General features: G+C 41.7%; 1 protein-coding gene across 1 annotated transcript in view; it reads left to right on the top strand.

Annotated features, from left to right (window-relative positions):
* Positions 1–18,299, top strand: part of COLEC12 (collectin subfamily member 12) — a gene marked incomplete at both ends in the record, with an annotated part of 189,161 nt that overhangs the window by 13,175 nt on the left and 157,687 nt on the right. The window contains one exon of the mRNA XM_084252682.1: positions 3,361–3,411. Coding sequence (XP_084108808.1) covers positions 3,361–3,411 — 51 coding nt within the window. The remainder of the gene's footprint in view (positions 1–3,360; positions 3,412–18,299) is intronic.

Genomic DNA, 18,299 nt, shown 5'->3' on the forward strand with positions numbered 1-18,299 from the left:
TAGGGTAAGGTAAAAAGTATCAGGCTTTTCTGCCCTCCCGCCATCAGGATAGATGACAGAACCCTGTGGTCCTGAATGCACGCCTGATGGCGGGCACCTGGAGTGGGGTGTGGGCATAGGTAGATGGGATTCACCTGGGCTGAGACTGGGCTTTTAAGGGCGGCGTCATGGGGATGCCAGTAGAAGCCGAGAACCCGAAGAAGCAGAAGCAGAAGCAGAAGGAACGCAAGAGAAGCAGAGAAAGAAGGAATGGAAGAACCATGAGGGGAGCAGAGAAAACGCGAGAGAAGGCCTGAGAGCCCAGAAAGAGTGAAGACTTGCTGGGGGCTGGGAGGCCTGCCAGCCGCCCAGCACCCCTGCCTGCCGTGTACCTGGTAAATCCCAATAAAAGCCTGCAAAAGCCGCCGAGGGCTCCAGAGCTGTCTCCTCCTTTACCCCATCTGCTCGGGTCATAGAAAACCTGCTCCGTGTCCTCCTTCCCTTACACTTCCTACAGGAAGAATTTAATCCTTGCCACAAAACTACTTTAATTGTGAAGATCTTGCCTTCTAGATTCCAAGCAAGATCTTTTCCCTCTTCTCTGAATAAGTAAACATAGTAAAGTACAAGGATGCCGTGTTCCTTCATTCTGTTAGGAAAAGTTGCTCTTTCATGTGTGTTTTCATAATAAACTCATGTTCTGATAAGGTTCACCACTGTAAGGGCAGAACTGGACACGGTGCAGGTTTTCTGATCCCATGCAGACCGGGTAAAGGAGGAGTCAGAGTCCTCAGTGGTTTTTTGCAGGTCTTTTATTGGGATTTAGCGGGTACATGGCAGGCAGGGGTGCTGGGGGGCCGGGAGGCTGGCAGTCCTCCCAGGCCCCAGCAAATCTTCACTCTCTCTGGGCTCTCTGGTGTTCTTGGCTTCTTTCTCGGCTTTTCTTTCGGCTTCTGCTTTGGCTTCTCCTGGCGTCCCCGGGACGCCGCCCTTAAAAGCACAGTCTTAGCCCAAGTGTACCCACTCCAGGTGCCCGCCATCAGGCATGCATTCAGGACCACAGGGTTCCCTCATCTATCCTGATGGCGGGAGGGCAGAAAAGCCTGATATTTTTCCTTACCCTACAACCACATTGTATAACTTGGGTTTTTCCGTAATATTTTTGGGAAATAGCATTTGGTGACTGAAAAAGATGATTACAGAGACCTTGTTTTCCCCCCTGCATGTCCCTCTTCCTTGAAAAGCTTGTGAATTCCTTGAGGGAAGGGATCACATGGGTAGGGTAAAGAATTGTCAGGCTTTTCTGCCCTCCTGCCCTTAGTATTGATGATGGATCCCTGCGGTCCTGAATGCATGCCTGATGGTGGGCACCTGGAGTAGGGTGTGGGCATGCGTAGGTGGGTACACCTGGGCTGACATGGGGCTTATGAGCGCGGCGTCATGAGGAGAACAGAACCACCAGAAGCAGAAGAAAAGAAGCGAGAGAGCGAAGGAGAACCAGCGGAGAAGCAGAGGCCACGAGAGAACGCCGGAGAGCCCAGACAGAGTGAAGATTCGCGGGGGCTGGGAGGCCTGCCAGCCTCCTGGCACTCCTGCCTGCCATGTACCTGGTAAACTCAAAAAAGCCTGAAATAGCCACCGAGGGCTCCTAGGACTCCTCTTTCCCCTGCCTGCTCGTATCATAGAGATCTTGCCCTGTGCCTTCTGTCACCACAACATGGAAGGAACATGGAATAACTCAGGCTCTTTTTCTGCCTTCCCACCTCTAGTCTCTGCAGCTGCCACCTGGGGCTTGTTTTCCTCCCAGGTTTCATTACCCACATGTGATATCATGTGTTAGCAAAAAGTGCTTGGGTGCGAGAGCACAGGTCCAGTGCACCTGTAATTATGGATGCCCAGGGGAGGAGATTGCAGAGATCACAGGGGCTAAGAGGCCTGGTTGCTGCCTGCCTGCCTTCCTACCTGCTGGTTTGCCTGTGTATCTGGTCCCCTGGTTCAGCATAAGAGGCATGTCAGGTATATCTAAGTCTCCAAGGTTCTTTTCCCATTTGCCCAAATGGCAAGCCTGGGACGGTTGCACACCACCACATATCACTTTTTTCTGAAGCCCATTGCTAGAGAGTCTGTGATTTATAGAGAGGGCTGAATCAGTGCTTTTAAACTGAACTGCACTTAGGGAGAAAGCTGGGTGCTGGTGGTGACCACAATGATAATTGGTCAGTACTCCTTGGAAAGACCTGGTCTTGATACCTTTACTTGATATTAAAAATATTCTTTACCAATAAATTGGTACACCCACACCTGGCAGAACTATAAAATGAAGATTTTTTTTATTGATGTGATAAGGAATTATATGTCTATGGTAGGAGGGGAATTTAGACTTTATGGTGAAAAATTTGGCTAACATAGCATCTTGTCTCCATGTGGTCCTACATTTAGCAATTCCTGTCCAAAATCTATCTTTTGAAATGTTTTTATTGGGAAACCATAGTTTGGTCCCAGCTACCTGGTGGAAGGAGAGTGAGGCAGGAATTGGTTGCTATTGCAGGAGTGGTGCTGGCCTCCTGCGTTGCAGCACTTGGTGGGAAATATGACCACAGTTTGCTGGCTTTATCCGAAATAGAGGGCTTTAGAGCCAGTTATAGGAAGATAACCCTTGGGATAGGTGATTATTCAATCATTTAACCACTTTTTTTAAGCCCCTCTGTGACCATTCTAGGCACATTCATGAACCAAGATAGAAGATGTTTCTGCTCATCAGATGCATGACAGACATAAACATAAGTGATGACAGTGTTAGTAATAGTAACATAAATTGTCATAAAGGGCATGACTGAGTGGAGGTCCAGAAAGACTTCTTTTTAAACATTTGTGTATACAAGAGCAGGGGTGCAGGTCAGAGATGCAGGGGGTGACAGGATTCACCAGAGACAGAGTGGGGAGCAGAACAAGCAGATGTACTGGAATATGCTGCTGAGGGGAGCAGCGGGCAAGACAGGAGAGGTCTGCTGTGCCATGTGGGTCACCTCATTGGCCAGGGATTGAACTTGTGCTGCAGTGGCTGCGGGTAGCTTCATAGTGCTAAGACTTAACCCCTTGCACCACCAGGGAGACCCCAGAAGGACATCTTGAAGCTGTGGCACTTTAGGTAGGATCTGAATTAGGAATCACACAGAGAAGAGGAGGAATATCCTCCAGGGCAGAGACCCTGCTCTCTCTCAGAAACCGTGATGTGGTCCAGTAGCAGAAGGAACACCACTGTGACTAGAGTCTGAATGAAGGGGAGGGAGGGTGAAGCAGCTGGATTTGGGAGCAGTTGAATCTTTCACTGACTCTGCTCTTCTGGCTCTGCCAAGTTAACACGTGTCTTTTCTTCTGCAGACGACTTCGCAGAGGAGGAGGAGGTGCAATCCTTCGGTTACAAGAGGTTTGGTGAGTTCTAATAAAGCCCATTTCCTTGCCCATGCTCCATCTAGGACACAGTAACAAGAACATTTGCTGAACCTTTGACTAACATGAATATTTGTGGCTCTGAGGCCCAATTTTAGTTGGAAGTGGGTTTCCATGTAACAGGTGGAGGCTTTCTCATCATGCCAAGGCCAGTGGAACTGGAACTGTGCCCAGGTATGGGAAAGTGTTGGGTTGCTTAAGGTTTGCTGAATACAAACCAGATGGCTTAATAGGCAAAAACATGGTGAGGAAGGTAAATCTGTAATACATGGCATTTCTCCATTTGGATATTTAGAAAATATTTCCCCCTCTTTCACTCAGGCCCTATGTTCATAACTTAGTGTTACTTGGTAGGTGAGGGGAACGCTGTTTATACGAACCCACCAGGACAGGTGCTCTGTGATAGACTGGATCATGGCCACAAATTTGTCCACATATTAATCCCCAAAACCTGAATGTTACCTTATTTGGCAAAACCTGCTTTGTATGATTAAGTTAAAGAGCATGTGCTATGATGATGAGCCTGGGTTAATCAGGTGGGCCTGATGTAAGACCTTATGGTGGAACTTAAATGAAATCACAAATGTCTGTAGGGGGAGAAATTTGATTACTCATAGGAGGTGATGTGATGGAAGCAGAGGATGGAGTGATGTGCACTAGAGGTGGAAGAAGAGGCCAATAAATATAGGTGGCCCCTAGAAGCTGAATGGGGCAAGGAAATGGATTCTCTATTCAGAACTTCCTGAGGGAAACACAGCCCTGACAACATCTTGATATCTGCTGACCGAAGCTGATATAGACTTAGGCCTCTAGAACTGAGACAGAAGAAATTTGTGTTGTTTTAAGCCTCATGTTTGTAGTAATCTGCTGTGGCCGCCATAGGGGACTAATACGTGTGCCTGCTCAGCTGCGGCACACTGTGCTGTTCTCTCTTGACCATGCTCCTTGTGCTCTGTGTTCGGCTTTGAGCTGCCAGTGAACACTGCAAGTTTCCAAAGACAAATCAAGGTTTTTCCATCCAGCTTGTTTTTGGCCAGAGAAAATGGAGGACAGAGGAGAAAAGACTGTGTGTGTGGAGAAAGAATGAGATTGTGAGTGTGAGAGGGTGTGTGTGTGTGTGTGTGTGTGTGTGTGTGTATGAGTGTATGAGGAGAGAGAGACTATTAAAAAGAACAAATCTATTTCCTGTTGCTTAAAAAAATCCTGGCTGGACTTTGATTAAAGTTAACAACCCCCAGCTGCTCTGGCTCCCTCATTGCTTTAGCATTTTTCCTTCTGGATATACACGTCTACATTTCTTTCTGGGGAAAAAAAGAGGTCTAAGATGGGAATGCAATGGCACCAAGCCCCTAGCTCCTCTGTGCACACGTGGGTAGGGTGTCTTCTGCGCAACCCCCTCTTCCAGCTTCACACCGCCGTTCTTTATCTCCACAGTTTCATATTTCTGGGTTGGGACCCTGTGGCGTTCTGCTTTCCCTGTTGGATTCTCTGAAGGTGATACAATGAGAGATGACCAAGAATTATAAAGGAAAGGAAAAAAAAAAAACCAACAAAGAAATCAAAAGACAGAGATAAAGCAGTAAAACTTGTAAAAATAGGGCAAAATAAATGTTAAGATATCTATATACTTTGGAAATCAGTAGATTTCAAATCTGTATTTGAAAAACAGTAGAAATACATATTGGAAAACAGTAGAAATATGAAGAATCAAGAGAAAAGTTTTCTTTTTAAAGAATGACCTAGTGGGTGGGGACTTGGCAAAATAAACAAAAAATAGTAAGTTACTGAAGGAATTTAATTTATGATGGTTAAATTATGGGTGGAAATCTCTGATGACTCAGAAGAGACATGATAACGACTTACAAATATTGGAGAGGCATGAAGAGATTGATACTGAGTGGTACAAACAGTATCAGAGAATGAAATTAAAATGGGAAATCTTAGAATAGAGATGAAAGAAACATCCTGATGGGAAGAATTCTTGGATCCAGTTTTAAAGCAAAGTGATGGAGGTCTGGCATAGGATAGAATAGAATTTTGGAAATGGAATATGACTTTGAGATGATGTAAATAAGCCTTTACTTTTCTAGATATAGGAGGTGAGGCTCAGACAGATTACCTCTTGGCTCAAGCATGTTAACTGGAGCTGTGGTTAGATGCTGGGTCTTCTGACTCTCAAACTAGTATAGCTTAGGGATTGGACCCAGCAGTGAGGTTGAGGTGACCTTTCAACTTTTATGCCCTGGAGGGGTACCTGTAGGGACCCTATGGTGGGTTGATCACCCAGCCTGGCCCCACCAGGAGGCCTTGTCTCTTTTATAGGATTTTGGACCTGGTTTTATAGAACCTAGGTGGGTTCTATAGAAATGGGGTCTTAAATGGATTTTATAGAAAGTATAGAAGGTTCAATTCCTACAAAGTTGAAACTGGTCACTGAAAGCAGCAGAACCCAAGAACTCATTCCTTCACGTATGGTTAAGCTTTAACCATTCAGAAAGACAAAATTGGTGCTGCAGTGGTGGGTGGGAGGTATATAGAAACAGGACACCTCTGTAGGCTCTGTCCCAACTTGCTCTTGTGACTTGAAATCAGCCACTTAAATGCTGTGGTTCTCAATCCTGCATCTGCCCAGTAAGCAGAGTGACATCTGTCAAGGTAGTAAGTCTGACAGACCTTTGATGAAACGGAGATACTGGAGAGGCAAGCGCTTTGAAAGCACAGCACTATAGAAATGCAGAGCAGTATTATCACTTTCCTAAGATTTGGGGCTAGTAATCTCTGGATGTTTTGGTATAGAGATCCACAAGTACCAAGCATGACAGGTCTGGAGAAATCAAAGTGTGACTTACCTCTGAACATATTATCTTTAGCTTTTTTTTTTCCTTCATAAAAGTATAACATAAAGGATTTGGTTATTGCCTAATTTTGTGAATGTCTCATGCAAATAAAATCATCGAAACCTGAATTTAATCGACTATAGATGAGCCAGGGGTTATTGGCAGGGCAGTTGGGCCAGTGTTTTAGCAAATTGTTAGGAGGTGGGCTTGTTCCAAAGCTATTCATAAATAGTTAACCAGAAACTTTTGCTTCAGAAATTCAAGGCTGTTTATAAGACAATATTATCATTTTTTTCAGTTTCAGTGTACTATTATAGTAAGAAAAAAAATGGTGATTTCCAGTAATCTAGATTGATTATTTTAGGATTGTCATCCTTTGCTTATTTGGGAATTTATTACTGCATTTTGGTGTCAACCAGGTTTTCTATTTTTTTCTTTCATTCTGTATGTCATGCATTTTAGTCTCTTCCCAAAATTTGGGGCAGGTGCCTGGGAAAGTGATAGAGTTAAATCACACGGATTTGACACTTTCTCTCTGACAAAAGCTTTGATGAGAGAAAACTGTGGAAGGTTAATGAAGTATTTTCAAATTTTAATCAGGCACTGAGGGTCAACATTTCTTCGCCTCAATGCAAGAGCTAATGGATCTGGTATGTAACTATAATTACAGGTTGACATATGAGATACCAGTATATTTATTTTTTATAAGTAGAATATGATATGTACTAAAGTGATATCTTTCTTATTTCCCAGTTATTATTTTTCTTCAAAAATATCACACCGATCCAAGAATGCTGTATTAAACAGAGTTAGCAAAAGGGGAAAGTGAATTTGTTCATATCTAAAGGGATTTCATTCTAGATTACGGGATTTGTGATAAATTGATCCAAAAATGTCTTCTGAAGCCTTCTGATAACTTCTGTGTTTAGCGTGAGTACTCTCAAGTTTTGTTTGAATTTTTTTCTTTAAAATTACATGGAGTAGGATTAAAAAAAGAATGTCATTTCACCTCCCAGGGATGAGTGCATCAAAATTCCACAGAAGAAAGGAAGAAGTGAAAAGAGGGTTGAGTTCCAGATTCTGCTGGTTAACATGCATAGAAATGACCATAACAAGCCTAACAAATATTATGTATCTCTTCTATTTTCTCAAAGAACTTACTTTTCCTTCAAAACAACTCTGTGATCCTAGCAGGTCAGGTGTCATGTTTTTCATTTGATAGCTACTTTTTATCATTCCTGGAAGCAGTGGTCTGTCTGGAGCTGTGAATAGGTTTGAACTTAAATTCCAGCTGCACTCCCAACTCTGTGACCTTGGACACATTAATATCTAATGTTGTAAAATCTCAGTTTCTTCACTTGTACATTCTGGGACCTAACAAGCTTTATACCCCCACGGCATTGCTGTGAAATGTAGTGTGATGTGGGTTAGCACCGTGCCCAGCACACTGGGAGCTTCCCCTAAGTTCTGAACATTATTATAATAATTAGCTTCTTTCTCTGGCCTTTTAGTCCTGCTGCTTGAACACAGTGCCCAGGATTTAAAAGGCCCATGGAACTTTGTGATTTTCAGCTGCATCATGGATTCTTGTTAGATCATATTCCCTGCTTGACTGCTGAAAACTGGGAGAGGAAAGAAGGCCTGGGACAGGGGTCCTCTGCCCCAGCATCCTGGTGGCCCATGGGAGCCTAATGATCAGTACCCCCCTGGATGTTCCTGATCTTTCCTCTGGAGCCTACTTTTTGGCTCCTTTTGGTCTGGTGCAGAGTTAGGAAGAGAAGTACTAGACCACTTAGTTTTATTGATTGCCTTGGGTTCCCTTGTGTTATCTTTGGAATATGATCCAGTATAATAATAGGATGTTCAAAGTTGGAATGATGAGGAGCAAGAGAGATGTTGTTCCGCCTGTGAAGGTCTTGGGTAGGTTTAAGGGTTGACAGTGACCAACTGGGGCAGCTGGAAACAGTTGTTCTTTGTATTTGACAAAGCTTTGACAAAGTTGCTATCCCTGTAACTCAGCTATAGGGATTATTGATAGCTATGAGAGAATCAGATCTCAAAAATTACAAACTGTAACAGTGACAGAGTGAAAGGAAGCATTCTCTGTGGAATAGAAGCCGGATCTTTTGTAAAAACTATGGGCAAAAATTCTAAGAGAATTACTAAAATTTTATTTAGAGGTTACAGTTTAAAAAGAGGTATCAAGTGACTTGTCGAGTTTCCCAAAGTGTATCCTTATAGCTTGGTTCACCCACAGCTTTACAGACCTTCCCATAGCTACAGTTTCAGTCAGGTTGGGTTTTTTCCTTTTCTACTTCTTTCCTTGAAAATTAATTTCATATTAGCAAGAATATTTTTGACAGTTTAACCTGCATAGTGCTGGGCACAGTGAAGCAGTCTGAGTAGAGCTGAGTCACACTCTGGAAGACTTCCCTCCCTCTGCCATCCTTACAGTTACCAGCCCCTCCTTCCAAACCCAACTTCCAAAGACATAGACATATGAAACTTCAAATCTATGACTCTGGTTAAATCATTGAGCTGTTTAGAAGAACTCTATGTCTAAAAATACAGGGAGCACTTGGGCTTCTGAAAAATAGCAGCACTTACATACCTAGTCCAATAGCCAGAAAGAAATAGCTTCTTTCTGAGGCATATGGTGAATCTCTGCTTCCTGAACTGTCTTTGGGAAACTGTTCAAGATAAACCCTTATACTCAACTTCTGGAAGCTTGGGTCTGGGGGACCAACTGGCCTATTTCTCTTCTCCTGTAACTGTTCCCAGAAGCCTGATTCATCTTTGGATTTGGAGAAGGAGCCGCTTTGAAGTCTTCCACCTCTGACAACAAAGGAGGGCTCCATGCATTCCTCTTAACACAGCCCTTCAAGACTGACACCAGTAGAGTTCCCCCTTTCCCAGATAAGAATGCTAGGAATTTCCATCATTTCCTGTGGGGAATGGCTAAATAAGCCCAGCATGAGGCTGTCCTTTCAACAGCACCTCTTCCAAATATCTCTAAGTGGAAAAGGTACAACAGCAGGCAAAGGACTGACCTGGTCAGAGAGATAAGTGGAGGGCAGGGAATATGAGTCTGACTTGGTGCCCCTGTAGGGTTTCTGTGCAATGTTCAAAGCCACTTTCATTACCTAGTGGGGAGGTTTTATTTGTGTGACTTTACAAACTCATATTTCTGATTGTATAAAAATGTGGTATCATGGGCAACAGTACACACAAAGAGACTCAGAATCACCTTGCAGGGTAGTCATGAATAGCTACCATGCAATCCTGTAACTTCTGCTTCCAGTCAAGTAAATGGGTTTCCTGAGGCCTGAGAAAGGAGGTTCATTGGCAGAAACCAGAGGAAATTTCCTATTATCATTATGGATTATATTCACAACTCATGCTCATCTTGCCAACAATATTTGTTTAAATTTCTTTAACTTCTTGACCCGTCAAGAACTTCTCAGTTATTAGACAGCTCACCCTTGCCATGTCTTTCTTGCTCATCAGTAAAAAATTATCCAATCCTACATTTCCATATGATTGTGATTCTTTTTTACTATTTTCATTTGAAAGACATCACTAAACATCCTTTCTTGAGTGTCTTGAACAGCCTACCATGTGTTCAAGGGTTTCCTATATATTAGTTCATTTAATTCTCCCAGAAATCCTTTGAGGTAGCAACTATCTGCAGCTTGCACATCAGGAAAGTGAAGCACATGACACTGAGTGGCGGGGCCAGCCATTCTTCTTTCCACTCTACCTATTGCAGAGAGGCACACAGCTGCCCATTCTCAGAATCCCAAGATTCTGATAGGAAACCAAATGATCATAGATGGATGTGATTAAATCTTCAGCTGCTTATACAAAGCCTTCTGTTTCATAATTTTATAATATGTTTAGATTGAATAGTTGGACCTCAGATTTTTCAACTATTTCAAGAATAATTCCTCCCCTTTCCTGGTTTTTATTTGCTTATGAATCCTGCTAAGGGTGTGGGGAGGGAGCAGAGAGAGAATAATTTGTTTTTCCTACAACTGAGTTGAAGCTGAATGTGGTTTGTTTTTATTTTTGGAAAAATTAAAGAAAAAATATCCACTCAGCCATTCTTTCTGTTAAGACAGCATGAAGACATTAGGTTGTTTCCAGTGTTCGGTTGTGGGGGTAGGGTGGGAAAGCATTATTCCTTTTGGTAGCAAATTCAGGCAACTTGAAACAGATGAACTTCGAAACTTTCCTTGAAAGGTCTGAGTTGTTCATTTGGATGCCCCTCTGGGAAAGGGAAAGACATCCCTAAGTTGTGGATTTTGAGGAACACCGTTATCCTCAGCACAGTTGTGGAAGAGAGACTCTCATGTTCTGCCTGGGGCTCTGGGTATTGAGGGTGGTGGCTGTGCAAGAAGCAAGTCTTTGCAGTCAGACAGTCCTGGTTCACCTACTGACTTCGACCTTCAGCAGGAAGCCATCTGACACCTCTAAGCCTCACTTTGCTCATGCGTGAAATGGAAGTGACAAGAATACCACTTTGGAGGTATTATATAAAACCTATATATAATATACATGTGGGCCAGGTACAGCATAGGTGTGCACGGAACTGTGGTTGCCATTAAACTGTTGACTGCTTCCCACACACTTGCTTTCTTCTTTCCCTCAGACTTCAGCATCCCTGTTTGGTGTTTCCTGCTTCTACACTCAGCCTCATGTTCTCTGATCCTTCCCACCTTCTAGCCTCCCTCCATAAAACCTTACTGCCCTTAACTCCTGTATCTCTGCCATAATTTGTTCTGGAAACATCAAAGAAATGTATTTTCTTGTAGGGCTTTTTAAAAAATAATTTAAAAGCTTGGTGATCACCAACAAAGAATATATATTTTTATTATGGTAAAATATACATAACAAGATTTACCATTTCAGCTATTTTTGATTGCACAATTTAGTGGCATTAAGCATATTCACACTAGTGTGCAACCATCACCACTGCCCTAAATCAGTGTGGACACGATTTTTACTAATTTTTTACTGTAGTCCCCATGCTGCACTTACACCCCCATGACTTACTTATTTTATAACTGAGAATTTGTATCTCTTTATCCCTTTCATACATTTGACCCAACCCTTACTGCCTTTCCCTTACTCCCATTAACCACCGGATTCTCTGTATCTACGAGTTTTATTTATTCATTTCTTTTGACATCATATAGCATTTGTCATTCTCTGGTGACTTATTTCACTTGACATAATACTCAAGATCCATCCATTTTGTCATAAATGACAAGAATTTATTCATTTTTTATTGCTTACTATTCCATTAATATATAAATGCCAGAACTACTTTATCCATTAATCTGTTGATGGAGGAAAAAAATACATTTTGAGGAAGTTAGCACATACTGGAGGCTATGAGCCACTTCCATGGAGAGCTGACATAACATCTTGAGTAAGAGGACATACACTGAATCCAGACTGCTGGGTCAGTATCCAGCTTTGCCTCTTACTAAGCAGATATCTTGGATAGCCTCTGTATGCCTCAATGTTCTCATATAAAAGAGGGGACATAATTATAATATCTACTATAGGGATGTTGTGAGAACTGAATGAGTTAGCACAGCAGAGCCTTGCACGTGGAATGAACGGCATAGCTGTATGCTTCATGAAAAGTAATGTGTACAAGGTGGTTATGGCCATTCCATGTGGGTGAGACAGTCTTAGTTCATTGTCTTCTCTCTGGGAGCAAGGGCACTTTCCCCCAAGGCCCTCAGCAGACATTCCCTCAGGTGTCATTGGACAGCATTGAGTCATGAGTTCTTCCTAAATCATATGAACAAAGGGGATGGTCTGACTCCAGCTGGCTTGGGCCGATCATTTGAGCTGGACTATATAGTGAGGAATTAAGCACTCTCACCACTATTATTATGTATAACTTAATACCCACCCGGTGTAATAGAATATAACAATTATACATTATTATATGTCCATGTTAAATTACACAGTGATTTATTACTGAATAGCAAATGTAATTTAATCTGGCCCATTATTATTTATAGTTTGTTCCCCTTATAAAACTACCATGTTTCACACAACATATTGAAAAGTTGACTTTGTTCATAAAGTTTACTTTTAAATGATTTATACTTCTCTTGTAAATGGAGCTGTGAGGTAGTAATCTCTCAGGAACTGAGAGTCTTAGTTTTTGACAGTTTATAAAAAGATAAAACTTCAAAAATAAGAAATTAATGTGATAGAGAAGAACATGATTAAATGAATGAACATTTGTTATTTTTGCTTTCTGAAACTTAATATTCACCATAGTGTTAAGGAGAATTTTGAAGAAACTTTTTTTTTTTTTCAGAAGAGGAACTAAAAAAAGAAAGAGGGAAAAAAAGGAGAAAGTTCCAAACCTAGTGACTACAACTCTGCCACAGGAAATGTTGGGAAATTGGTCTTCTGTTCTGAGTCATAACTAATAAACACTTTCTGCTTCCAATATTTCATTTTTATCCTTTTTATAAGTTTTTGAAAACTGACATTTAGCCCTGATTGAGTCAAGCTTCTCTGTATACACTAGATTTGGTTTCTTCTTTTTTAAAAACTTTGGTTTAAATATTCCTATACATGCGTCAGTATCTTTTGCATGCTGCAGAAGATGAAACTTTAGACTTGTCAGAAAAACAGGAGAATGGAACCAAAGTCTGTAAAAGTTCTGGCCAAAATCCAGAGTGTGTTCTTATTCCAGATGAGTAAAGATGCCTTCTTTTCTCTCATATTTGAGATAACCTTTCTAACCTGGTCTTGTTCTGTGAAGCAGGAAAATTCATAAGTAAAATCATTGCTGACACTTTACAATTTATTTTCAATCAAACTGAAACATTCGAAACCATCTAAGTGGGAGATTACCATCCTCTACCTTGGATTTTATTTTACTTTGTACTGATAAGATCGAGTTCTCATATCTCATATTTTTTACTCTGCTGAAGTATTTGATGAGGAATATCAAGCTGTGATTCTTCTACCTCACACACATTTTTTAATTAGAAGTCTTACTGTGGAATTGCTTTCAGAAATAATTGTGGGGAAATAGGAATACTTGTAAAATTGTGATGAGCATTCACTGACTGCCTTCCATGCCATGAACTGGGGTACAATGATGCGTGAAACAAGATCCCTGCTTTTGACTGGCTTATTCATTATTAACAATATCTACATTCACTTTTCAATTTCTGAGAAAATAAAAGTTATAAAAATTCTCATGAAATCAAAAATTTTCTCCTAAAAGTGTCCATACCAGTAACAGAATAGATGACAAACTTCATCAAAAGCTTTCCCCAAAGTGTCCCAAAGTATATGTAGAATAATGAGCTGTAGTTTTGTGGTGGAAATGATGTGAGATGGAATGTCAGAGATTCACATCAAATTCTGCAGGTGGGGGCCTCCCTGGTGGTGCAAGGGGTCAAGTCTCAGCACTGTGAAGCTATCACCAGCCACTGCAACATGAGTTGGATCCCCAGCCAGGGAGCCCACCCACATGGTATAGCAGACCTCTCCTGTCTCCCCTGCTGCTCCTGTCAGCAGAGTATTTCAGTAGATCTGCCTGTTCTCCTCCCCACTCTGTCTCTGGTGAATCCTCTCACCCCCTGTACCTCTGGTCAATAACCTAGTTCTTATATGCATAAATAAATAAATCTTTAAAAAATATTCTGCAGGTGGGAGTGGAGAGAGGGAACTGAAGAGGTGTGTGGGGGGGGGGGGAGGGCCACGAAGGTGAGGGGAGATCCTTTGACCCAGGGAAACGGTGAGCTCAGCATTCATGAAAATTTGGAGAAGAGATTCAAGCAAGGAAAACTGCCCTCACCCATGCCATTTGCTTGGGAAATGTATGTGTTCAGTGACATTTGCTGAGAAATTGGAGCAAGTAAGACTCATGGGAAAATGTCATTCTTAGTCAATCCAATATGAAAATGATGAGACATTTATTAACCATCTATAATGTGTTGTGCATCATATGCAATAAAGAAGGGAGACATGGCCTGTGCCTTAGGGAATTGCAAATTTAATGAAAAGCAGACAGCATTTTCCAACAACGGTGCTTTGCATGAAAGAAAACTATTAGCCAACCCTACAAATTGCTTCCCCTCCCACCCGCAGAATTTCAAAAGGCACAATAGAGGGCACCACATGCCAGATGGAATGTGAGCCACCTCTTCTTTCTGTCTCTAGTTGTAAATTCAGTGTTGGTAAAACTTCAAGGGTTTCCAGATAAGATTGGGACTCTCCTTTGCACCCCTTCGCCCTCTAGTCTGTGCAAGTGAAGGGGGCATATATGCTGTCCCATCCCTTTGCCCCACAGAAAAGGTTCAAGATGAGGTGTGAGAATCTATTTGATATAAGCCCCGTGAAAGGAGGTTGGAAGGTAATTTCCATCCGCAAATGTCGTACACGCCATTGACCACAGCTGTTACTAACTGCTGCCATGTGAACCCACTCCACATACCAACAGCAGCTCTGCTTGTTTAAAACACTATTCAGAAAGTGTGTAATAAAATAATTTGGTTCAGAAGTCTTTACTATCATTTCCACTTTCGGAGGGCCAAAATGAACCTCTTAGAAATGGGGAAGCCTGTGGTAAGCACCACAGAGGGCCCAAATGACCTTGAAAATGTACATTTACCCCGCTAAGCTCCCATTTGCCTGTAACAGAAAGGGGAATAACAAGACTACCTATGTTACAGGGGAGTTGTGAAGGTTGTTAATATAAATGAAGTACTTAGCACAATGCTTGGCACTCAGGGAGTTCTCCTTAAGTGATCATTCTTAATCAAGAGAGGAAGATGAAGAAAGAGAACTAGATTTAAAAAAGCGAGTTCAGTACACCGTTTCAGCTCGCTCGCTCTCTCTGCCGGGGCACATACACACACCCTTCTATGTGTGCATTTACTCTGTTTGCACATCCCTGGATTTTTGAAGAGTTCTGAGTTGGAAGCTTGGACATCAGAGCTGTAATCTCATTACTACACATTACAAGCTATGTGAGTTTTGCAAAATGATGTAAACCCTCTGACTCTAGACAAGCGCTTCTGCAACATAAAGGTGTTGGAGTAGATGATCTAGCAGTTTTCTTTGGGCCATACAATATTGTGGGTTTGCATCTGTAATGTGACTAGGGCTCTATTCTGCCACTACATTCAGTTTGTAAAAGTAAATTATCATTTTTCACTTTTACCTTACAATTCAAGATAATTTTGCTTTACTTTTACCTTACTTTTACCAAGCAATTCAAGACAAGTACTTTTGTGCTCTTATTTTAGATATATTTTCTCAGGTACCTGATACAAGATTAAGTTGGCAAAATTTATCAGATAGAAAAACTCCCTTCTTGCTAGTTTTGTTCAAAATAGTGATTTCGTGATTGTTGGTTTTCCATTTGGTTAATTATTCCTTACATTAGAGGTATTGCAGCATTTTCTAGGCTTATATGTCTTCACTCACTTTATTCTAGATTTCTATACTCAAACATGAAGGATTCTATTCATAAAATCAGTGGGTACTTACTCAAATGTCTGCAAATTTAATAGAAGAGTAATGTTTTCGCTAACAATCCCAAGAAAAAAATAGGTATTCGCTCTCAATTCAGTGATCTTATATTTATCATATTATGAAATTTTTCTTTATGCTTCATAAAGAAATTTTTCTTTATGTTAATGAAATACATATTAAATGAAAACATAAAACTACTAATTATCAAGAAAGGAAAAAACATCACTTCAGCCATGCCCCTTATTGAGAGACAGCTTATTTGGAGCTTTGCCTTTGTCACCTCTTGGGGTTAGTGACCAGTATTAGAAAACACACACACACACACACACACATGCACGCACACACACGCGCACACACCAGTACCGGGTTGTCTTTTGTGATTCGGTACTTTTTCTTCAAAGTTCTGGTTATGTAAAGTGGTAACACTCATATTTGAAAAGCTTGTAAGCTAGCCTTTATCCCAGCTGGGATATTATTAAGTCAGTTCTCTTCCCCTCTCTAGCATTTTGTAAATAGTTAATTTCACTTTGAAAATTGTGAGTGAGCATTAGAATGAAGAGAGGAATGGAAAGAGACTAGGGAGGAAAGAAGGATTTTTCCTGTTTATAACTGCAAACCACTTAGAAAAAAAATGAATTCTGATGAATTGGAAGTTTCTTTTATTCCTTTGCTGAGGATATGGGTAAATTTAGGTTCACCAGCACTGGAGAGAGCTGAAGAATTAGAGTTCCTGTATGCTAAAGGAAGGGAAGAAAAGGGAAAAGAAATAGGGAGAGAAGATTGGAGATAGCAGAAAGTTCTGCAGGCTTTGAGATTGAGGTATGAGGCAATCTTATTTAATTTTCAAGGGCCAGGGATTACAGGAAGGGAATGAGCAAAGCCTTGCATACTTACACTTACTTTTTTTTTTTTAAAGATTTATTTATGTATACAAGAGCTGGGGTACAGGCCAGAGGTGAGGGGGTGAGAGGATTCTCCAGAGACAGTGTGGGGAACAGAGCAGGCAGACTAACTGAAGTACACTGCTGAGGGGTGCAGCGGGCAAACCAGGAGAGGTCTGCTGTGCCATGTGGGTAACTCCCTGGCAGGCCGGGGATTGAACTTGTACTGCGAGGCTGTGGACAGCTTCATAGGTTGCGCCTTAACCCCCTGCGCCACCAGGGAGGCCCCTTTACACTCACTTTTTAAAATACATTTTTTTCTTGCCCTGGTGTTAGTCAGGATAGAGATAGTGTCAGTTTTGTTTGCCATTGTACCCAGGACAATTCTTAGCTCTGCAAATTTTTGAGAAAGGAAGAGTAATATGTTGTAATTTGTACTCAGAATGTTTTCTTAAATCTTACCTAAGCTTGTGATCTGATAAGGCCTCTCTCTGAAGACATCTGTATGTGGACAAAGCATCTTCCAAAGTTGAATTCTGGGGAGGCAGACCCCTCAGGTCCTCAACCAGGCAGTCATAGCACACAGCCTGAATTCCAGGAAAAGGGAAAAATGGCAGGGGCTTAGGTCTGAGGTGGAAGGAGACAAACTGGCTCTGACTTTGGGGAGGGGGAGACCAGAGTCTCTGGAGTCAGATGACAAAGGACTGCTCTGAGTACCTACAGTCTCTAACTCAGGGTGTTCCAGCATCTTTGTTTCTTCAGGAAGACACTGATTCATCTGAATTTATTTTATGTTGTGCTTCAACTTTACTAAGATTATAGACATCTTGAAAAGTACAAATGCACCAGGAAGTTTAGGAAAGGATTTTGGTTACTACTAATCATCTGCACTTAAGGGTGAACTATTTAATCAGTTGCTCTCTTCCTAAAAACCAGCTTAAGTTGCTATGGTTTTTAAGAGACTCATCTTTCAGAGATCTTAACGATTCAAGGAGCTTTGCTTATAAGTGCCTGGGACTGGGGAGAAAAAGTTTCAGGTTGTGGGACAGGAGCTCGGAAGGAGGGTGTGGAACAACTTTCCATGATTCAAAGTGTTGTTTTGGTTTATTCCTATTTCCTGTTTTGTCCCAGAACACAGGTAAGAAAGATGCCATCTTTAAAGGGGCTGAGGGAGGAGAACATGTCCCAGGATAAACTGCCTATAGATACTGGTCCCCACAGTAACAGGTGTCAGGACCCCAGCTTTGTAGTCCTGAAAGTGCAGACCCTGGGACTGAATTGCTAAAAAACTGGTATGAGTGTCTGTGGTGCACACAGTCCAAAGGGAGAGAACAAAATCAACATAATCATGCTATAGTTGAAAGAAAATAGAGGACAGGTAGAGGACCCAAATTCTGAAGTTACTAATTCTGCAGAGAGGGATGGAAATGTGGTCAGAGAAAGCAATATACACGTGAGTGTTTAGTGGGGGCATTAAACACGCAAGGTGTTTAATGAACAGGGCCTCAAAGTAGAGGAATAAGAATGTAGATGTATCAGTAAGAATCAGGAGCATTAAGTACCTGTCTTGTACGTGGGGCTTGTACGTGGGAAGGCAACACGTAAACACCCATAAGCTCACGTG

Source organism: Talpa europaea (genome assembly GCF_964194135.1).
Source record: "Talpa europaea genome assembly, chromosome: 13".
Lineage (NCBI taxonomy): Eukaryota > Metazoa > Chordata > Mammalia > Eulipotyphla > Talpidae > Talpa > Talpa europaea.